This window comes from Nerophis ophidion, linkage group LG22, assembly GCF_033978795.1.
Source record: "Nerophis ophidion isolate RoL-2023_Sa linkage group LG22, RoL_Noph_v1.0, whole genome shotgun sequence".
Taxonomy (NCBI): domain Eukaryota; kingdom Metazoa; phylum Chordata; class Actinopteri; order Syngnathiformes; family Syngnathidae; genus Nerophis; species Nerophis ophidion.
The window spans coordinates 25,198,326-25,222,646 of NC_084632.1; the positions used below are offsets into that span (position 1 = coordinate 25,198,326).

A 24,321-nucleotide genomic window follows, 5' to 3' on the forward strand; every position below is an offset into this window, starting at 1 on the left:
AATGGAACGCGCCATAAGCCGAGTCAAACAGGGTTGCAAGTGAAAGCACTTTTGATAAAGAAGGCAAGAAATACTATTGAATTTGAAAAAATCATTTGAATACGTGTGGCTCTCTCCTCTCCTCCCACTCCACACATTTTCCGTCTTTGCCAAGCAAGAGACTTACTAAATGTAAAAGTGTTGTTAAATGTTTATCATTTATCCAATTCATTGGTTATTCGTGTATATGTTGAAAACTATAATTCTAACTATAATACATGCATTGAAAACTATAATTATAATATGGGGGACTATAATTATAATTGGGGGATGGCGTGGCAAAGTTGGGAGGGTGGCTGTTCCAGCAATCTGAGGGTTACTGGTTTAATATTCACCTTCTACCATCCTGGTCACGTCCATTGTGTCCTTGAGCAAGACACTTCACCCTTGCTCCTGATGGGTTATAGTTAACACCTTGCATGGCAGCTCCCGCCATCAGTGTGTGAATGTGTGTGTGAATAGTGTCAAAGCCCTTTGAGTTCCTCAAAAAGGTAGAAAAGCGCTATACAAGTACAACCCTATTTACCATTTATATGCATTGAAAACTATATTTTTCTCTATAAAATGTGTTCTGTTGTAATCTATTTGGGTGTGTGGAACAAATTGATTGGATTTGCATTATTGCTTATGGGAAACATGTATTCAGTTTTCTTACAATTCAGTCTACGGCTAACATTTTGGAACAGATTAAAAAAACAAAAACTGAGGCACCACTGTATATCAAAATCCCATACATGCTGTGTATAAGGATAAATTAGACCCATGTGTCATATATTGTACATGAAGTCCACAAAAATCAACAGAGTCTTCTGCCAGCTTTGAAAGAACCAGCATCAATGCAGAAAAGGAGATGTAACGAGACCGCAAAGAAGGATGAATGGCTACCACAACACACAAGTAGAAATCATGCATGTGTATGTCTAAAATGAATTTCTGGAGGAATATTTGCTGGAAAAAATAAAATATTGTGAGATGTGAGATTTATCAACTAGTGTTGATCAAACTCAACCTCCGTACCTACTCAGTCGCCCTGGGAGACAACCTTGACGACTGCCGTTACAACAGAAAAGGGGGTTTGGCCGGGGGCACATGGCGGGGTCAAAGGATGTAATGAGGTTGGACACAAGGAGAAAGGGATCAAACAGAATGGAAGATGAAGATGGACGCAGATACAATGATCAGGTATTGACCGATTCTTTGGACGCAACCTAACCTAAAGGCACAAGAATGTGAATGAGAAAAAATACAGGCTCTTTCAAATGGAGTCGTTTCACATAAGGGTACACGCAAACCAACACAATCCTCAGCCTGTACCATGTTCAGAGTGAAATCAATGAGTACCAAAGGGATCAAGTTTCGATGTCTCTGTGAATTCCTTATGCCTGAAGGTTAAGTGAGGAAAAGGGAGGCACACAGAGGGAATACAGCAGGAGGGAGGAGAATAGAGCAGAGAGGAAAGGAGGAGAGAAAGTTTCCACATTCTGTAATGTGGCTGCACGATGGGCCCAAGCAGTGTGGACCGCAGGGGTCTGGTCTTCAAATAGCATAATATGCATGGTCGTGCACAGCTTGGAGAACAATAAGTGCTCAAATCTGTATCTCGAGAGGCTTGCATGGCCTACCTTGACAAGGTGTATTGAATTGTCTCTGCTAAAGTATCTACAGGTCTACCCCATTCAAACCGCCTCCAACTTTTTAATTTTCTCAGAACAGATAGGTTCAACAGTAGAGGAAAGACCTGTGAAGTTAACAGAAGAGAGCAAAGCATTAAAGGAAGGTGAGTGACGTATCTGAAACTACTCAGGCTCAGGTTTCAACACTGAAATTATGATATCAACTTTTACTACTACCGTATATTAATTTTTCACAATGCAAAATGTTGCTGCAGCTCTTCTGCAAGTCTGGTAAACTCAAGATACATGTAATGGTGAGGACAACAGGTGCATGTCCGAAGCTACCAAATGTGATTCTAGGCATCTCCTTCATATCTGTGTGAATAACGTATTTCAATACATTGGCACTTAATCGTGTCAGCTGACAATGAATGGGAACAGAGATGAAGAAGAGAGATATGTACCGTTTGATTGCAGCAGCTAGTAGGCTACAGGCCAACTTTGGTCAGCGGACAAGATGCTATACAAAGTCACTTCCTCTGAGTCATTAAATTTTTTCAGAAAATTTCTGTCCTCTGTAATTCTGACAATCATAAATAGTCATAAATCATAAATAATCATAAATATCTATAGTTTTAATTTCGACTAATTGCACCAAACTACTTTGTTGTTACAGCATGCTACTAAACTTTTGGAGAGAACAGGCTGTACACCTGCGATATTCAATTGAATTGTTTTGGGGGGCCACATTTCCCAAAAACTTCTCTCTTCACTATTAAGTCTTAGTTTGTCTATTCCGGAGAGAACTAGCGTCCTCTTTAGTGGACGTTTGACTTTCATCTATTTATTTTGTCAGAGTTACAGGAGCACTCTTCTGTTTTTAAGGACCTTATGCACAAAAGATAGCCTTATGCACAAAAGACAGTCAAAGATACCTTTTCATGGCATTCTAGTGTTTTTAAGAATTGTCAGCATAGATGTTAGTCTCTTAAACGTTTTTTGAACTGAACTCAAGGGCCACCATTTGAATAACAGAAATTATGAAAAAGAGAGGACTAAAAATTAAACATTGAGGAACACCACTAATATATCTAAAGGAGTTGAACAAATGACTACTGACTGCATCCGAAATAAACGAACAACAGCAACACCTTAGTTACGGTACATAAATCACACTACCAAAATTCGTAGAGAGCACTTTAAGGGGAGCCTTTAGGAACGTCTCACTTATGTAAATCACAGGTTTGGAATCCAGTGTTCTATGTTTGTTAGTAAGGTTAACATGTCGATGGAGGGATCTGCCAATGTGTTTAGAGTGGTCTAAATTCCTCTATACAACAGGAACACTTTGGTGTTTCGAAGGAAATGTCCTGCAAAAATGTTTGTGTCCAAATTTTGGAACTAAACTTAGGGGCCAGCATATTGTCATTCCTGGGCCGCATTTGTCCCCATGGGCTCCTAGTATATTGTCCCTGCTGTACACTGTATGCATTTGCGTTGCCATGGTTTACCTCGTAGAGCAGGCATCCTAGCGACCAGATGTCCGACTTGAAGTTGTATCCGTTTTCATGTATCCTTTCCGGTGACATGTAGTATGGAGTACCCACTGGATGAAGGAATAGGACATGGAGGAACAGTAATTATTACCTTACTACATTGCTTTCCCCAGTTTATAAACATTGTAATGTAAGGTCACACAGTACAGGAAACAGACTAGGACTAAAGATTTTTCTTCAAATGTGACAACTTCAGAGACTGGAATGCTCAAGGTATTTTAGTAAGAGTATAAGTAAGGAAAACTACAGGGAACCATTAAAGTATATTGCCTCTATTAATATTAGTCAGCTCACGTAAGATGATATTTAATGGTTGCACATAACCACGCACATCCACAAAGTGCATGCAATTGTTAAAGCATGACAAAGTTGTGTATCTATGCGTAGCTGACACGCAATATACATATATCAGTTTTGATTAGCGGGCTTTGTAATGATCTGAAACAGCAGCCAGTGAAGACGCCCCGGGAGCATTGATGGAGACTCAGACACAGGCCCATTTCTGGTTCTAGTTTTGAAACCTAAGAATCTCAATCTACAATGGCGACTGGCAGCACTCCCGAGAATCAACCTTCACCCAGCTGGACTCAAACTGGAACCACAGCTTTACATCATGTCTTTGAGACACTGCAGGTCGCTTTATAGATTTGCTACATTCTTAACAGAGCTTAAAGGGCTGCCTTTTGCATTTACTGTCTGTTTGCAAGGATTTCCCATGTAAAAGTCTACAGAGCAAATTCAGCAGCAGTTAAACATTAATCACATATGGTCGGACGTTTTGCTAACCTGTACTCAGTTATTACACATACTCTCATGGCATTTATATGGAAGCTTGGTACTCCAAAATAACCAGAGTTCTGAGTGATGCCAATTAATGTAACATGTTCTCACCACAATACCACTGTATCTGCATGATATGTGTTTGAAAGCAAAACCTTTCATAGCAACACCTACAACATGAGGACCATGCTATGAATGGGCTGTTTGGCAGCAATGAATATTAGTAGTGTCCCAATAAAACTTTATCACTTCGGATACAATAAAGATGTTGGAGTTTTGAGTATTGGCCGATACCGATATTGATCCGATACAACATCAGCACATACTTTCAATATTTTGTAGTGTGGACTGTTAGAGAAGACTTGATCAAGTGACCTTACTCCAAAAAAATGGTAGTTAAAGAAAAAAAATTATTAACCATCTGGAATAGACTTATTCTGTCTTTAATTAAGTGGAGTAGTAATTGGGTTTTTGTGACAACAAGTGGCCACCATAATTAAGTTAAGCTCATGAAGTAGCTTACGATCATATTTGTACATATTATGTATTTGCTGGTGTTGTTCTATTGTTGTTGTTGTTATTGTTGTATTTGCTGTTGTTGTTTTTGTCTTTCTGTCTAATCCCCCTCTTATCCCCACAATTTCCCCCTCTCTCTCCCTTTTTTTCTCTTTCTATCCCCTCCTGCTCCGGCCCGGCTGCACCAAATGATAATATAAATACATTTAATAAAGTCAAATTCAAATAAGGCAACAAAAGAAGTATCCTACACTTCTCATTTGTAAAGTAAATCTGAAAAGCCGATATGGGCATCTACATCAACTATATGATTTGCCTGAGAAGCTAAACAGGACAAAAAAAAAAAGCTCATGAAGTACTGAGTTAAATGATGCAGACACAGTTGTTACTGGAGACTTTCTAATATACTTGTGTCTAGGAGACTTTATCTTGGTAATATGAAACTATAACTATTTGATACTTGGTTATTATGACAAATGTCATGTTTTAAACATAAAATATTGTTTCATTAACATTTGTGCAACCCTAAGGCCCAAATCGGACATTAGATGTGTTGCTTAATTGATAGGATTGTTCAGTTTGAAGGTTAGTGTTTTTCACAAATTTTTTGCATTGTGTTTTTGATTTCAACATTGTTGGAATAGGGTTAGAATACGTTAGAATAAGATACAAAGAAAGTATATTCACTTTCTCTTATAAAAGCTTTTGGCCCCATTGACTCCCATTATATCGGCTATTTTTAAACAAACGTAATTCTGGTACATTAGTATGCTTTTAGCCATAAAAACTGAATTAATCTCATTCTTGCTGATTGAAAAACAAAACAATTTGTTTTGGTGTAAATGCACCCCCGAACCACCAGATGGCGCCAGAAAATTAGGATGCATAATTCTCAGAGCTTTGATGAGCGTAAATTAGTTAAAATGCCATTAAATCACGAGAATGCAAATGATTTAGCAGTTTTTTATATATATATATGTATACACACATACACACACACACACACATATATATATACACAAATATGTATACATATATATGTGTATATATATACAAATACAGTATGTATATATATATATATATATATATATATATATATATATATATATATATATATATATATATATATATATATATATATATACACATACATATACACAAACACATATATATACACATATATATATACACACAAACATATATGTATACATATACATGTGTGTATACATATGTGTATATATATATATATATATATATATATATATACATACACACACACACACAAGGCACGTTTATTTATAGAGCACAATTTGTACACAAGACAATTTAAAGTGCTTTACAGTAAATTAAGAGAAGGCAAAAATGACAATATAAAATCATGTTTCAAATTAAAAACAGACAATACAATCATCATAAATACAATCATAAAAACAACTCTGCCATTAATAATTAGCTGTAATTACCCAACCTTTAAATATTCTACTCCGAAAACTTTTTTTTTTTTAATATTGCATATTTTGCATAAATATATTATAAAACAATTTTTATTTTTGACAAAAAGGCAAAAAAAAACGTAAAAAAAACCTTACAAAAAATAAAACATGTATATAAATAGATCTAAAGTTGTTAAAACATTTTAATTTATTGCTGACTTATGACACATTTATGGGCAGATTCCTTTGGATCCAAATGGTAAGAGTGTATCATCAATCTTAAGGTTACACAACAGTTAAAGACACTTATAACGTATGTCAAGTTTGTGTTCTATTTTGTGCTCATTTATTGTCTAGCTGCTAGCTCCAACCATGTTTACCTTTTGGAAAAGACTTCACTAAAATACAAGAAAAGATTATTGGAGGACATTTAGCCGTTAACTGATAGTCGACATTTGCACAAGAAAATGCGCTGCAGGTTTGCTTGTAACGGAGCGTCTATCTCAGATGCAAGTTGATATAATCCAATACTGTTTTTTTTTTGTTGATATCGGACCAATATCCAATCTCAAAATCAGATTAGGACACTCCTAATAAATATCTCATTTTGCATAATTGTTATTGATAGCCGGTGGTGCCCAATCTTTTCAACGAGCTTTCAATTGACTGAAATAAAATGCATCCTTAAGACCATTGGTTATTCGAACAAAGAAAGAAGTCTTTAAAGTTGGTACACTGTGAGGAATTCAAATTTGTTGCAAGAAATGAGCGTATGTATTTTGTAATCATTTATTTGGAAATTAGTACAAGCCTCAAGTTTTATGCTGGAATCGAACATTGAAAAGTCCACTTTGCATGTCAGACAGAGACAATAAAGTTAGACGCATTTATGTGTAATTTTGTGTTTGCATATAGAAATTGAAGTCCAATATCCACTTGCAGCAAGATTGAATCAGGATCGTTTGTTAAAGATGTAGGAGTGATCATTTGTATGAAATCATTCTGAATATTAACAGACGACAGAACTGCATTCAACAAAATTACTACAAGCTTCATATTAGATATACAGTATATGGAGTATATATATATATATAAGCTGACACTTTTCATTTCGGTGAAGGCATAATTGGGCTGATAAAAAACATTTTTGTTGTTGCTTTTTTTTCTTTTTACAATGAACGTTATTGAATAATGAAGTGTTACCTGTCATTTAAAAAAAATAATCAGCTTCTGCAGAGGCAGAGAGGAAGCCGGAGCGAAGAGTGAGGAATAAACAGGAGGTTATAATTGGTCATCAGACTGGATTTCTCGTGTGTGTGTGTGTGTGTGTGTGTGTGTGTGTGTGTGTGTGTGTGTGTGTGTGTGCGTTTGTCAAAGTGACATATGGGGACATTTTTATGAAATTTCACCTTACATATGGGGACCTGTTGAAATATGGGGACATTTTCCATGTCCCCATATTTCCCGCAATGCTATCGTGTTCTAGACCCTCCCAGCATGTTCCCAGACCAAAAATCTCTAAAGTCTTCATTTGTCAAATTTTCAGAAAAAGTGTGTGAAAGTGTGTGTAATTTTTTGGGTCACTTTCGATTTTGCCCCTAGTGGCCATCTTTGCTATTATGACACACACACACACACACTTGTCCTCATATGTCATATGTCCTCATATGTCGTGTGGGGCAGAAACTCACACACTCCAACATTTGAAAAACATATAATCATTACAGCAATGAACACACTTTTGAAATCTAAATCAAATAACACATTTTCAACTGATCTGATGATCTCAACCTTTTTTATGTTAGTTTTATCTATTCATTTGGTTTATCTGGAGAGGATTTGGGCTAGACAATCAATAATAAAGGGATTATGGTGATGATTTAATCGGTTTGATTCAGTATTTTACTGTATTGGGCTTTTTTCTATTCTGTTGTCTAAAATACAATGCCGCACAATAATTACTTTAAATGTGCCTGAAAAAAAACCTTCAACCTTGATTGCGACAAAGGCGATAATTCAAATGGAATTCAAACTACGTACAGTATTTAATATTTTCAAATGGTTACAATAGCACATGATTTTGGTATTTTTATCTTTGGGACAAATTTTGGATTCAATTGGGGATTGTTTTTGGAGGTATTCACTTCACATTGTATTCAAGATGGTTACTTCCGCCCACTGTGAAGAGTCTCGGCGTCTGATTGGTCCAATTTTCAGTTAGGCGCCGCCTGATTGGCCGTTGGATGATGTCTGATCCTAACAGATGGCTAAATCACTAGTTAATTATTTTCCTCATGGAAGTTATACAGCTCACGTATCACACTTAATATTGAATATATATATAAAAAGGGTTTTCCAAAAGGACCATTTATAATCGAAATACAAAACTTCACACACGATTTTGAGCACAACAGAGCGCTCAGTGAACAGCACTTCCGGGACCTGCATCACCGGAGGGGGATATCTATCTTGGCCACAAACCATCTTTGACAGTCTTCGGCAGCATGGTTGAATCAGGTGAGCATAAAATGGAGTTTAACGTAATTAAATAGACCAATGTTTTTTAACATAGGAAAATAGTTCATTGTAAACAACAGTTAAATGTTTGTTGTTATTAATTGCAATCAGATTTGATTTTATGAGGTCAAATTAAGCATTTCAGTTCTGGGCCAAGGCCAAGGCATTTAGATTTTTTTTTTTAAAGTTGCATGGAAGATTATAAGTAGCAGTGATTGTCACACACACACTAGGTGTGGTGAAATTATTCTCTGCATTTGACCCATCACCCTTGATCACTATGCTAGTAAACCTTTTCTTAATTTTAAACAAGACAGACTAGAGTTCTTCAAATTGTTTATACTTTTTCTCAAATACAAATATTTCAAGCTGATAAGCACTGTGGAGTAGGCATGTTACTGATATTGTTACATTAGTTCTTTGTTTGAGAAGCTTCATGTCTGCACTGATCCTAAATTGAACAGTTTTTGAAGGGTTTGGTTCTTTGTTTTATTTCTGTGTCACTGACTTTTTTCATTTTTATGTGTGGATTTGTTAGGCGCATCAACACATGATATAGACATCGTGCCCAAAAGAAGAGCGAGACGTAATCCTGAGGCTGAAGCTACCGAGTTTATTTGATCTGGATGTGACAAGTCTTGTTTTAAGGCCCAGTGGATCAATGATTGGAAAGGTATGTCTTGTTATGTATCATATCAATGGTAACTGTATCAACATCTCATTTGGATCATTTCCTTACAGTCTAATAGAGGTTGTATTATATGGCTTTAATTAGAAGTGTTTGGAATAACAGCGTTCCACGTCCCAAGAGCTAGCTTCTGTAGCCGAGGATCGGACCGCCAAGTGCCCTGCCTTCGGCTGCCGCCCAGCTCACAATGCACCCGACCTCTATGGCCCCTCGGAGTCTTGTTCACGAGTGGGGGAAGAGTGGATTGTGAGATCGACAGGCGGATCGGTGTGGGGTCTTCGGTAATGCGGACGTTGTATCGATCCGTTGTGGTGAAGAAGGAGCTGAGCCGGAAGGCAAAGCTCTCAATTTACCGGTCGATCTACGTTCCCATCCTCACCTATGGTCATGAGCTTTGGGTCATGACCGAAAGGATAAGATCACGGGTACAAGCGGCCCAAATGAGTTTCCTCCACCGGGTAGGGGTGCTCTCCCTTAGAGATAGGGTGAGAAGCTCTGCCATCCGGGAGGAACTCAAAGTAAAGCCGCTGCTCCTGCACATGGAGAGGAGCCAGATGAGGTGGTTCGGGCATCTGGTCAGGATGCCACCCGAACGCCTCCCTAGGGAGGTGTTTAGGGCACGTCCAACCGGTAGGAGGCCACGGGGAAGACCCAGGACACGTTGGGAAGACTATGTCTCCCGGCTGGCCTGGGAACGCCTCGGGATCCCCCGGGAAGAGCTAGACGAAGTGGCTGGGGAGAGGGAAGTCTGGGCTTCCCTGCTTAGGCTGCTGCCACCTCGGAAAAGCGGAAGATGATGGATGGATGGATGGATGGTATAACAGCGGTATATGAAAACGATGTTACTAATGCTGTTACTTTTACCGGTAACGAGTAAGCTAATAACTTTTATGTACGCTACAACGCTGTTACGATGCCTTTTATGTAATGTGGCATGCTACTTTTGATGTGATTGTATGTCAACAAGACAGCGTTAGAAGCACAGAAGGGTTAGTGCAGGTAATATCTTTTTACTAATGAAAGCAACCCCCGGAAGTAATTACGAACACGATATCAAATAGAAAGAGGCCTCATCCACACACAAACAAAAACATTCAACATAACAATCTTAACTGCCACTGCTAAGCTAAAAAATACAGCTGAACTATTCTGCTATGTCTGGGCGCTGAAGTCCCACGTCACTTGGCAAAAGGCACAGCTTTTTAAAGGCACACACACACTCTGCTCTCATGAAATGTCTCTCAACTGCATATGCTAGATATTTAAAACTTTTCTTTTTCAAGTAACACATTAATTACAAAACCCGTTTCCATATGAGTTGGGAAATTGTGTTAGATGTAAATCCAAACGGAATAATTTTTTTTACAAATAATAATTAACTTAGAATTTCATGGCTGCAATACGTGCCAAAGTAGTTGGGAAAGGGCATGTTCACCACTGTGTTACATCACCTTTTCTTTCAACAACACTCAATAACCGTTTGGGAACTGAGGAAACTAATTGTTGAAGCTTGGAATGTGGAATTCTTTCCCATTCTTGTTTTATGTAGAGCTTCAGTCTCCTCTGTCGTATTTTACGCTTCATAATGCACCACACATTTTTGATAGGACTGCAGGCCGGCCAGGAAAGTACCTGCACTCTTTTTTTATGAAGCTGAACACGTGCTGAATGTGGCTTGGCATTGTCTTGCTGAAATAAGCAGGGGCGTACATGAAAAAGTCGGCGCTTAAATGGCAGCAAATGTTGTTCCAAACAGATGGGTAACTTACAGATGTGTAAGTTACCCATGCCTTGGGCACTAATGCACCCCCATACCATCACAGATGCTGGCTTTTGAACTTTGCGTCGATAACATTCTGGATGGTTCGCTTCCCCTTTGGTCCGGATGAAACGGTGTCCAATATTTCCAAAAATAATTTGAAATGTGGGCTCGTTAGACCACAGAACACCTTTCCACTTTGCATCAGCCCATCTTAGATGATCTCGGGCCCAGAGAAGCCGGCGGCGTTTCTGGATGTTGATAATTGGCTTTCGCTTCGCATAATAGAGCTTTAACTTGCACTTACAGATATAGCAACACACTGTATTTAGTGACAGTGGTTTTCTGAAGTGTTCCTGAACTCATGTGGTGATATCCTTTAGAGATTGATGTCGGTTTTTGATACAGTGCCGTCTGAGGGATCGAAGGTCACAGTTATTCAATGTTGGTTTCCAGACATGCCGCTTACGTGGAGTGATTTCTCCGGATTCTCTGAACCTTTTGATAATATCATGGAGCGTAGATGTTGAAATCCCTAAATTTCTTGCAATTGCACTTTGAGAAAGGTTGTTCTTAAACTGTTTGACTATTTGCTCACGCAGTTGTGGACAAAGGGGTGTACCTCGCCCCATCCTTTCCTGTGAAAGACTGAGCATTTTTTGGGAAGCTGTTTTAATAGCCAATCATGGCACCCACCTGTTCCAAATTAGCCTTCACACCTGTGGGATGTCCCAAATAAGTGTTTGATGAGCATTTCTTAACTTTATCAGTATTTATTGCCACCTTTCCCAACTTGTTTGTTGCGTGTTGCTGGCATCAATTTCTAAAGTTAATGATTATTTGCACCAAAAACATCAAACATCAATCAATCAATCAATGTTTACTTATATAGCCCTAAATTACTAGTGTCTCAAAGGGCTGCACAAACCACTACGACATCCTCGGTAGGCCCACATAAGGGCAAGGAAAACTCACACCCAGTGGGACGTCGGTGACAATGATGACTATGAGAACCTTAGAGAGGAGGAAAGCAATGGATGTCGAGCGGGTCTAACATGATACTGTGAAAATTCAATCCACAATGGATCCAACACAGTCGCAAGAGTCTAGTCCAAAGCGGATCCAACACAGCAGCGAGAGTCCCGTTCACAGCGGAGCCAGCAGGAAACCATCCCAAGCGGAGGCGGATCAGCATCGCAGAGATGTCCCCAGCCGATACACAACCAAACATATGTTGTCTTTGTAGCATATTCAACTGAATATGGGTTGAAAATGATTTGCAAATCATTGTATTCTGTTTATATTAACATCTAACACAATTTCCCAACTCATATGGAAACGGGGTTTGTACTTAATTTAATAATTATTTACATTTATGAAAGAGTAATTCTGTTTGTAATAGAATTTTTAGTCAAGTAACGACTATTATTATTGCTTTTTAAAACAGATATTCCAAACATTGTTAATTGATAAACTGTTTTATCAGGATATGGTGTATTTGCTCTTGCATCAATTTAAAAAGGTTCTTTTGTGGTCGAGTACCGAGGGAAGTTCATCTCAAGACATGAGCGGGACAAGAGACAGAAACCCTCTATAAATATCTTTACTATTTATCTGGCATTATATGCTCATAATGTTAACAACAAAAAGTGCTGATAATGTTATAATTAATAAGTTCTAACATTATTTTTATGTGTTTTGTTGCAGACACCAACTGTTGATGTTCTATCTCAACATTCTCCAGATTCATGTGACCGATAAACCGACTTCATCCCTCCAACAGGTTATTACTTGACTATTTTACTATCCATCCATCCATCCATTTTCTACTACCTGTCCCTTTTTTGGGTTGGCGGGGTGTGCTTGAGCCTATCTGAGCTGCATTCGGGCGGAAGGCGGAGTACACCCTGGACAAGTCGCCACCTCATTACACGGCCAACACAAATAGACAACATTTACACTCACATTCACACACTAGGGCCAATTTAGTGTTGCCAATCAACCTATCCCCAGGTGCATGTCTTTGGAGGTAAGATGAAGCCGGAGTACCCGGAGGGAACCCACGCAGTCACGGGGAGAACATGCAAACTCCACACAGAAAGATCACGAGCCCAGGATTTAACTCAGGACTACTCAGGACCTTCGATTTGTGACGCACATGCACTTACCCCTGTTCCACCGTGCTGCCCTATATCTGCTAAAAACTTGACACAACCTATACTTCAAAAGACATTTAATCCTTTTAACCTCTCACAGATCAGTTTATATGACAACATTTTTTAAGCGTACATCCATGTTAGTCTGTGGAATTTACAACTCATCTTTAGCAAAACAGGAGATGTTACAGGTCAGCAACATGAATTCTATATGTGATCACTTGTCATGTACTCATATTGTTTGAACTAAAAAAGACTTCAGTGTGTTTCATATAAGGTCCTCATATTTTTCTGAACCACATTAGTGTGTGTTACAATGTTTAATTCAAAGCTTTAAAATGAGTGTTTCAATCCAGGTCCTCATATTTTCTGAACCACATTTTAGTGAATGTTACATTCTTAAATAATAGTCTAAGAGCTAAAACGCTATAATAATCTTTACTGTTTATGTAGAATTATATGCTCAGAATATTATCAACCAAAAGTGGTTGTTAATGTTATAATTAATTAGTTCTGACATTATATTTTTGTGTTTTGTTGCAGACACCAACTGTTGGGGTTCTATCTCAACATTCTCCAGATTCAGATGTGAGCGATAAACCGACTTCATCCCTCCAACAGGTTATTACAAGTCTATTTTTACTATATCTGCTCTAAATGTGACCCAACCTATATTTTGAAAGACATTTATTAATTTTAATCTCTCACAGATCAGTTTATATGACAACATTTTCGTAAGAGTACATCCATGTTAGTCAGTAAGGAGTTTGGAACTCATGTTTAGCAAAACAGGAGATGTTACAAGTCAACAACATACATTCTACATGTGACCCCTCGTCATGTCCTTATATTGTTTGAACCAAGAAAGACTTAGGTGTGTTTCATATAAGGTCCTCATATTTTCTAAACCACATTAGTGTGTGTTACAATGTTAATGTCCAAGCTTTAAAATGTGTGTCTCAATTCAGGTCCTCATATTTTCTGAACCAGATTTTAGTGTGTTTTATATTCTTAATTAATTGTCTAAGAGCTGAAACTCTGTAATAATCTTTACTATTTATCTGGCATTGTATGCTCAGAGTTTTATCCACAAAAAGTGCTGATAATGTTATAATTAATTAGTTCTGACATTATATTTTTGTGTTTTGTTGCAGAAACCAACTGTTGAGGTTCTATCTCAACATTCTCTAGATTCAGATGACAGCCATAAACCGACTTCATCCCTCCAACAGGTTATTACATGTCTATTTTTACTATATCTGCTCTAAATGTGACCCAACCTATATTTTGAAAGACATTTATTAATTTTAATCTCTCACAGATCAGTTTATATGACAACATTTTCGTAAGAGTACATCCATGTTAGTCAGTAAGGAGTTTGGAACTCATGTTTAGCAAAACAGGAGATGTTACAAGTCAACAACATACATTCTACATGTGACCCCTCGTCATGTCCTTATATTGTTTGAACCAAGAAAGACTTAGGTGTGTTTCATATAAGGTCCTCATATTTTCTAAACCAGATTAGTGTGTGTTACAATGTTAATGTCCAAGCTTTAAAATGTGTGTCTCAATTCAGGTCCTCATATTTTCTGAACCAGATTTTAGTGTGTTTTATATTCTTAATTAATTGTCTAAGAGCTGAAACTCTGTAATAATCTTTACTATTTATCTGGCATTGTATGCTCAGAGTTTTATCCACAAAAAGTGCTGATAATGTTATAATTAATTAGTTCTGACATTATATTTTTGTGTTTTGTTGCAGAAACCAACTGTTGAGGTTCCATCTCAACATTCTCCAGATTCAGATGTGAGCCATTAACTGACTTCATCCCTCCAACAGGTTATTACATGTCTATTTTTACTATATCTGCTCTAAATTTGACCCAACCTATATTTTGAAAGACATTTATTTATTTTAATCTCTCACAGATCAGTTTATATGACAACTTTTTCGCAAGGGTACATCCATGTTAGTCAGTAGAAAGTTTAGAACTCATGTTTAGCAAAACAGGAGATGTTACAAGTCAACAACATAAATTCTACATGTGAGCACTCGTCATGTCCTTATATTGTTTGAAGCAAGAAAGACTTAGGTGTGTTATATATAAGGTTCTCATATTTTCTGAACCAGAAAATGTGTGTTACAATGTTAATGTCAAAGCTTTAAAATGAGTGTCTCAATTCAGGTCCTCATATTTTCTGAACCAGATTTTTGTGTGTGTTACATTCTTAATGAATTGTCTAAGAGCTGAAACTCTGTAATAATCTTTACCCTTTATCTGGCATTGTATGCTCAGATTTTTATCAACAAAAAGTGGTGAGAATGTTATAATTAATTAGTTATGACATTATATTTTTGTGTTTTGTTGCAGAAACCAACTGTTGAGGTTCTATCTCAACATTCTCTAGATTCAGATGACAGCCATAAACCGACTTCATCCCTCCAACAGGTTATTACATGTCTATTTTTACTATATCTGCTCTAAATTTGACCCAACCTATATTTTGAAAGACATTTATTAATTTTAATCTCTCACAGATCAGTTTATATGACAACATTTTCGTAAGGGTACATCCATGTTAGTCAGTAGGGAGTTTGGAACTCATGTTTAGCAAAACAGGAGATGTTACAAGTCAACAACATAAATTCTACATGTGAGCACTCGTCATGTCCTCATATTGTTTGAACCAAAAAGTGTGTTTCATATAAGGTCCTCATATTTTCTGAACCAGATTAGTGTGTGTTAAAATGTTAATGTCAAAGCTTTAAAATGAGTGTTTCAATTCAGAAAATGCAGTGCCTCTTGTTTACAGCCGGTTTTTGCAGCGCTGTTTTCATTGATCAAAGTATTTTTTCGGTGGTCGTGTTTTTGGTACATAACTTGTAAATAGTGCGCAAATAATAGGCTATATTTATATAAATACATTCAAACCCCGTTTCCATATGAGTTGGGAAATTGTGTTAGATGTACATATAAACAGGATACAATGATTTGCAAATAATTTTCAACCCCAATTCTGTTGAATATGCTACAAAGACAACATATTTGATGTTAAAACTGCTAAACATTTTTTTTGCAAAGAATTTAGGGATTTTACCATCTACGGTCCGTAAAATTATCAAAAGGTTCAGAGAATCTGGAGAAATCACTGCACGTAAGCGATGTACTGCATTAAAAACCGACATCAGTGTGTAAAAGATATCACCACATGGGCTCAGAAATACTTCAGAAAACCACTGTCAGTTACTACAGTTGGTCGCTACATCTGTAAATGCAAGTTAAAACTCTACTATGCAAAGCAAATGCCATTTATCAACAAGACAGAGGAACGCCGCGGGCTTCGCTGGGCCCGAGCTCATCTAGGATGGACTGATGCAAAGTGGAAAAGTGTTCTGTGGTCTGACGAGTCCACATTTCAAATTATATATGGAAATTGTGGACGTGGTGTTCTCCGGAACAAAGAGGAAAATAACCATCCGGCGCAAAGTTCAAAAGCCAGCATGTGTGATGGTATGGGGGTGTATTAGTGCCCAAAGCATGGGTAACTTACACATCTGAGAAGGCACCATTAATGCTGAATGGTCCATACAGGTTTTGGAGCAACATATGTTGTCATCCAAGCAACATTATCATGGACGCCCCTGCTTATTTCAGCAAAACAATGCCAAGCCACGTGTTACAACAGCGTGTCTTCGTAGTAAAAGAGTGCGGGTACTTTCCTGGCCCGCCTGCAGTCCAGACATGTCTCCCATCGAAAATGTGTAGCGCATTATGAAGCGTAAAACACGACAACTTAAGCTTTACATCAAGCAAGAATGGTAAAGAATTCCACTTTCAAAGCTTCAACAATTAGTTTCCTCAGTTCCCAAACGTTTATTGAGTGTTGTTAAAAGAAAATGTGATGTAACACAGTGGTGAACATGCCCTTTCCCAACTACTTTGGCACGTGTTGCAGCCATGAAATTCAAAGTTAATTATTATTTGCAAAAAAAAAAAAGTTTGAGTTTGAACATCAAATATGTTGTCTTTGTAATGCTTCCAATTGAATATGGGTTGAAAAGGATTTGCAAATCATTGTATTCAGTTTATATTTACATCTAACACAATTTCCCAACTTTTATGGAAACGGGGTTTGTATATATATTAGTGCTGGGCAATGATTAAAATTTTTAATCGAAGTTAATCGCACTATTTCTCTTATTAATCGCGATTAACTGCATTGTATACGCAAAGCCCAATAATGAATTCAAAAGTAGTGTGTAGTGCACCTTTATTGGAATATTCTCCCACATGAACAAAAGCGCCAAAACATTTGTTGTGCAAACACAATTTAAATCAGTCCTTGTTAAACAGTAGCAGTTAAATAGCAAATTTTATGAAAATCAACTCCAAAAATGTAAATACAAACATTTAAGCTTATTGCCACTGCCAGGGTATTTAAGTTATCTTGTTTGTTATGGAAAATAAATATAATCTACATACAAATCTCTGAGCCACAATAATAACATCTGAACAGGCAATTTCTGAGGTAACAGCAGAAACATTTTTTTTTTTATCAGGGATCTTATGTTTAAAAAACTTATATTATAGGTAGTGCGCTGTTTTAGGGAATTTTTGATCAAATTATCCGTAGTAGCAATATTAATAATGTTGTGTTTATTCTGCGTAGTGGACTTAAAATAATTATGACCATATCTGTTTGCTTGGTGCTTTTATAAACTGAACGCATATACATGGTACTATAGTTTAATGTTATTAGCCAGGGGAAAAAAGAACTACCCTACCCAGCATGCAACAGGAGTGACGAGCATGCGCGGTAGCCCGGGATAGGTTGTGTCGCCATGACGGCATCTTGTATGTTGTGATATGCAGGCTCTGAAAGCAAATGTTAAGAACTCAGCCAACACTCCTCGTCTGCATTATTGATAAATAGACGGACAACACATATACTCCACTGCTTCACAAAGCACAATATGTTAAATGTTTACTTTTACAGTTTTCTAATTCTTCCTTTCAGATTGACAGCAGGACAAATCGCTGGAAGTGGGTATGTCTCAAGCTTCTTCCACTTGGTCCAATCCAAAGCGGGGTAAATAAATAATCCACATCATTTACTAGAATATTATATTACGTTTTGCACCTTTTCACTGTGTTATAGTCATTATTCCTTCAGTAAGAAATTGTATTTTGTCTCCTTTATGACAGCTGCAAAGGGGAAGAAGTGGAAGCAGTTGAATGACACATGTTGCATTTTGTAACTGGCAACAAAGTACCAGGTAAAAAAGATTGTGAAGCCTGCCTCCATAAAGAACTAGTAGCTCTACAGGACAGAGATTGGCTTGCCATCAAGTACTACATCCATAACAGAATTATATTAAAAAAAGGGGAAAAAAATGTTTTCCCACATCTTCTGTGGTAGTTTGAGTATGTTACCAGCAATTAAAAAAGCAAAATAAACAGCAAGCGTTTTGTATTTATTCCAGATAATTCTTAGCGACAAAATCCACAAAAACAATTCAGTTACACTTAATCGACAATTACATTTTTACCCATGTTTCTTTTAAACTCTTCTTGGTTTTAGATTACAGTAGCATGGGATTGGGATTTTTTAAAATGACAACACATCAACTAAACCAACTCAGGTGGTTTTGTTAAGTCTCTGATGTCATTAGCCTCATATGTCACATGAACCTGAAATCTTTAACACTCTGTGATGTCATGGTCATCATATGTCACATAAACTTGAAATCTTAAACACTCTGTGACGTCATGGTCATCATATGTCACATAAACTTGAAATCTTAAACACTCTGTGATGTCATGGTCATCATATGTCACATGAACCTGAAATCTTAAACACTCTGTGACGTCATGGTCGTCATATGTCACATAAACTTGAAATCTTAAACACTCTGGTCTTCATTTGTCACCTAAACCTGACAAGTCCTCATATGTACCATAAAAATCAGGTTCAGAAAAAAACAAAAGAGTTGCAAAAATCTCAATAGACCACTGTGTTTCTAAAATTCTGGTTCACTAACCGTCTGATTCCCAGGCCTGCAGGACCATTGGAAAGGCATGTCCCCATATGTCACGTTTTTGTCATAAGTCCTCATATGTCACCCAAACACGTATGTGTGTGTGTGTGTGTGTGTGTGTGTGTGTGTGTGTGTACGCGCGCTCTTGCCTGCCTACAAACATGCATGTGTGTGTGGTCTTATGGCGCGGCCTGAACAAGCTCCCCTAACATTCATTATAAGCTGATTAAAAAGAATCAGCCTCTCTTATGCTAATAGTTGCATAAAAGGCAGCAGTGTAGGGCTGAGGCTCTTTCAACATGCTTAAATTAAGGGCATGTTACTTCTTCATTTAAATAAACTGAAAGCCATGTTGAGATTGATTTCCATTTTGCAAATGGCTTTGACTACACTGTATTTCAACAATGTAAGTGGTTTTGTGTGGGAGGTAAGTTAATAAATATCTTGGGAAAGCATCTAACGTTATGTGATATTGTATTACTTTTTTTGATTGTACAGACTTCTAGAATATCACATTACCTTGGGGCAAAAAATCACAAGGATAGATGTAACTCACGTATGGTGTGAGATAACATTTTAGGTGGAGTGAATACTTAATATTGGGAACATTTTTAAAAAAGTATGAATTTTCATTCTTCAAATCAGATACAATGGAGCCTTTAGAACAGATGATTTTAAGAGGAACCTTTGATGAATTTAGTCTTTTCTGACATGGTGTTAGTCGTGTTAAACAATGCCAAAGCATCACATTTTAAGGTTCATGTATTTGGGCATGAACTTGCATGTAGTTTTGGAAGCCTGAAAAAAATGTAGTTTTGCAGTTCTTTTAACAGTGTGACATCAAACTGTGGTGGACGTACTTATTTGGGCATTTCTGGTATCTCTTGTCAGCCAGCCTCTTTGACTTGAGCTTTTACAGCGCTAATCCTTCTCGTCTAATGTCCACCCGCCTGCTTCAATAAGTACTTCTGTGTTTATTTGTACAAGACATTTTACACAGTACTGTTTTGTCAAGATAGACCACTACACAATTGGGAAATGACGGTACAATTGCAATATTTCGACTTGTTTTGAAAGACCACAATACAGTGTTAGATAAGGTATTATTTTATCTAGTCATGCGATGCATACAATAACACTGACGCACAACATTCAGTTACATAAATGTTGGTATAAGCAGCTTTCTTTTAAAGCAGCTCTGTGTTGATCCAAGAGTGGGCAGGTGTACCTAATCTTGTGACCGGTACATCTACAAACTATTTATGAAGTTTATTTTCTACTGCATTGGGAAAAAAAAATAGTGGTGTTGTTTGTCTTAAAGATGCAGTATATATTTATAGTGTACATTTAAAAAGTTTACTTATGGAGAGGGTGGGGTGTGGTTTCATTTACAATTTTGCCGCACCTCCAAATGTGCCTGTGGAGCAAAATTATAAAAGAATATCCAATACATATCTAAACCCAAAGGGAGTGTTTTAAATGTAGATTCAAATCATCACAGGTGCCCTACTATTACATTGTTAGAGGGCCACATATGCAGGTATGTGAATAAAACAGGGGCTGGACTTATCCCTTTAATATTGTTATAAATTAAAATTGCATTTCACCGGACGGCTAAATATAAATAAACAATAATAATATAATAAGAATACAATTATTAAATAATACATTAACTAAGTCCTACATTTAAACAGAGTTTAACAACTGCTCAAGCGCTAACAAAAGCAGGCATTGCTTCTTTTCAAACAAATGACAGAGAAAATATCCCTTCAAATAATGAAAGAGGATGTTAATGTTAGAAACTTGTATAAAAAGGCTTGTCTAATATAAGACTAAGCCATTAAACAATCTGAAAATGTATTTAATAACTTAAAATTGGCATTTTTTCGTTGTGTAGAACGGCTGTAACAGCAACTTGAGGGTTCAAAGTTCAATCCCTACTTCCGCCATTCTTGAGCTAGACACTTTACCCACCTGCACCCCGTGCCATCCTTTAGCCTGTTTTTTAAATATGTTGGCTTGTTAAAACATTGAGCGATAACGTGAGAATGTTTATATTCTTTCAGAAAAAACGTGCACTAGTGGCTCATAAAGTGAGGGCAATACACAAACATCAATTGCACACAAAGCTGTTTTTCATACTTTTATGTACTTTCTCCAAATGGATATGTTTTATCAAAGCCGGTGAGTTTTGTTGTAAAGTGGCTTCTCAGGTTGTAAAACTTAAGACGACTGTTATAAATTAAAATTGCATTTCACCGGATGGCTAAATATAAATAAACAATTATAATATAATAAGAATACAATTATTAAATAATACATTAACTAAGTCTTACATGTAAACAGAGTTTAACAACTGCTCATACTTTTATGTACTTTCTCCAAATGGATATGTTTTATCAAAGCCGGTGAGTTTTGTTGTAAAGTGGCTTCTCAGGTTGTAAAACTTAAGACGACTGCGCGCTCAGTGTAAACATAACATTTCGGCGGTGACAGACACATTTCAAAAGTTTTCTCAACACTCCTGCAGCAGCAGTACATAAAGGCATAAAATATGCAGACAAGGTATTGTTCCACCCACCAATATAGAACATCTCATTTGCTCTAGTGCAAGACTTGTTTTCACTGATCGTACATATAACAGGAGCAATGCCTCTGCTGATGACTTAAGGATTTCTAAGATTTTGGGATTTTATTTAGTTTTGCATGTGGAAACAGAAACTGTTGTGGAATAGCGAGTTTTGCTTTTTGATTGTTCCTGAACAGATAACAGCGGAGCCCCAAATATTCACGATTCGGCATTCCCTGTTTGGTGAAAAAAAGAATATCGACACTCATGCTTTTTCTCTCAAGAAATAGGCTGTTGTAGTCTGTTAATTTAAAGGGAACTTAATATAATCTTTTTTCTTCATTTAAAATACTTCCCTGTGGTCTACAAAACATGCAATGTTGGTTCTTTGGTCAAAATTTTGCATTGATTATGTTTTGCACATCGTCTTCAAACCGCTTTCTGAGCCGTTTTGGGGGCGGTCTTATCTTCGTGGCTCCACTTCAACAGTGTCTTCTCCCCATTAGCCAAGTTGATGTTTTTAGCGCTTACATATCAGGTCTACTGACAGATACCGTATTTTTCGGAGTATTAGTCGCTCCGGAGTATAAGTCGCACCTGCCGAAAATGCATAATAAAGAAGGGAAAAAAAACATATACAAGTCGCACTGGAGTATAAGTAGCATTTTTGGGGGAAATTTATTTGATAAAACCCAACACCAAGAATAGACATTTGAAAGGCAATTTAAAATAAAAAATAGTGAACAACAGGCTGAATAAGTTTATGAAGCATAAATAACAAACTGAGAACGTGCCTGGTATGTTGACATAACATATTATGGTAAGAGTCATTCAAATAACTATAACATATAGAAAATACGATAAGTTTACCAAACAATGCGTCACTCCTAATCGATAAATCCGATGAAATCTTATACGTCTAGTCTCTTACGTGAATGAGCTAAATAATATTATTTGATATTTTACGGTAATGTGTTAATAATTTCACACATAAGTTGCTCCTGAGTATAAGTCGCACCCCCGGCCAAACTATGAAAAAAACTGCGACTTATAGTCCGAAAAATACAGTATAAGTAAAAACGATAGCGGAGCACGCACGGGCATGTACGAGCCAGTCTGCCCCACAACAAGATGACAGAAAAAAAGGAGCTTTTTGACAACAGCGTCAACCTACAATGGCTGACTCGTGCAAAGCTCTTTGTGTAAATTCATACCAAATATGGGGATATCTTTTTAATATATATCTATATATATAGAGAGAGAGATATCTGCTGACGTCACAATTGGAAAAAACGTCACAAGTCAGAGCAAATTCCAAACAACCGTTTTGGCGGAAGTAGGAAGGTAGGCAAGATATTTATTATTATCGGAGTGTAGAACGGCTGAACCAGAAACTTGAGGGTTCCAGGTTCAAGTCCCGCTTCCACCATCCTAGTTACTGCCGTTGTGTCCTTGGGCAAGACACTTTACCTTCCTGTTCCCAGTGCCACCCACACTGGTTTAAACTTATATAATGGGTTCTACTATGTAAAGCACTGAGTCACTTGAGAAAAGTGCCATACAAATATAATTCACTTCACTCTTTTATAAATATCTTCGCAGTGCCTCCACAGTTGGATTTCAAACTTTATGGACTTATGGGGATCCCAGATACACAAAAGCAGGTACCATCTCATTATAAAAAATGGTTTTGCATTTCAGGTCCTATTTAAAATCAGAGGAGAACAACAACAAGCTTCGTAAGAGGGTTTGGAGGGGGAGAAGTAAGTCGGCGCAGAGTAGCACCTCTACGCAGCAGCATATTCTAGGTCTTATGAGGCATTTTTTTTTATAGACATCTCAATTACTGTACTTGCATTTTGTTATTTTTCCAAATGTTCTCAGAAGGTGTTTCCAACATTTGCTATATGTTAAATGAGAACAAATCTCAGGTTGACCATTGTCCTGGAACAGACTGTTTCACTTTTGTGCAGCAGAGGAAATACGTGCCAAGATGTGATATTCAAATGGCGACCCCGGCACCCGAATGACAACAGAATGGCCAGTTCAGTTCAAAACTTGGGAGTGATTTAACCTTTTTTCAGTAAATTAAACATAATAAAAGCACTTGAGCTCTCCTGTTGTATAGAGAAACTTGGACCAGTGTAAAAACATTACCAGGTCCTCGTATATCTCGCATACCTCACATGTCTATCCTCCTCTTATAGGGCAGACTGGCTCACAACAAGATGCACATGCGTACAAACCCCGTTTCCATATGAGTTGGGAAATTGTCTTAGGTGTAATTTTAAACAGAATACAATGATTTGCAAATCATTTTCAGCCCATATTCAGTTGAATATGCTACAAAGACAACATATTTTATGTTCAAACTGATAAATATTTTTTTTTTTGTGCAAATAATCATTAACTTTAAAATTTGATGCCAGCAACATGTGACAAAGAAGTTGGGAAAGGTGGCAATAAATACTGATAAAGTTGAGGAATGCTCATCAAACACTTATTTGGTACATCCCACAGGTGTGCAGGCTAATTGGGCACAGGTGGGTGCCATGATTGGGTATAAAAACAGCTTCCCAAAAAATGCTCAGTCTTTCACAAGAAAGGATGGGGCGAGGTACACCCCTTTGTCCACAACTGCGTGAGCAAATA

General features: G+C 37.2%; 1 protein-coding gene and 2 long non-coding RNA genes across 4 annotated transcripts in view; 2 read left to right on the forward strand and 1 right to left on the reverse strand.

Moving 5' to 3' along the window:
* LOC133540729 (serine/threonine-protein kinase Nek7) overlaps positions 1–24,321 on the reverse strand; it is a 151,045-nt gene that overhangs the window by 14,428 nt on the left and 112,296 nt on the right. Inside the window, exon 8 of the mRNA XM_061883587.1 lies at positions 3,164–3,258. Within this exon, the coding sequence (XP_061739571.1) occupies positions 3,164–3,258 (95 nt within the window). The remainder of the gene's footprint in view (positions 1–3,163; positions 3,259–24,321) is intronic.
* Positions 7,364–14,220, forward strand: LOC133540727 (uncharacterized). 2 transcript variants are annotated; one of them, XR_009803703.1, is made up of 4 exons: positions 7,364–8,454; positions 8,993–9,127; positions 12,609–12,684; positions 13,601–14,220. It is a non-coding gene; the product is annotated as an uncharacterized LOC133540727 (long non-coding RNA). The 2 variants fall into 2 exon arrangements; XR_009803702.1 differs by lacking the exon at positions 7,364–8,454 and having other exon boundaries at positions 8,461–9,127.
* Positions 14,337–18,519, forward strand: LOC133540728 (uncharacterized). Its single transcript, XR_009803704.1, has 4 exons — positions 14,337–14,900; positions 15,433–15,510; positions 18,080–18,151; positions 18,268–18,519. It is a non-coding gene; the product is annotated as an uncharacterized LOC133540728 (long non-coding RNA).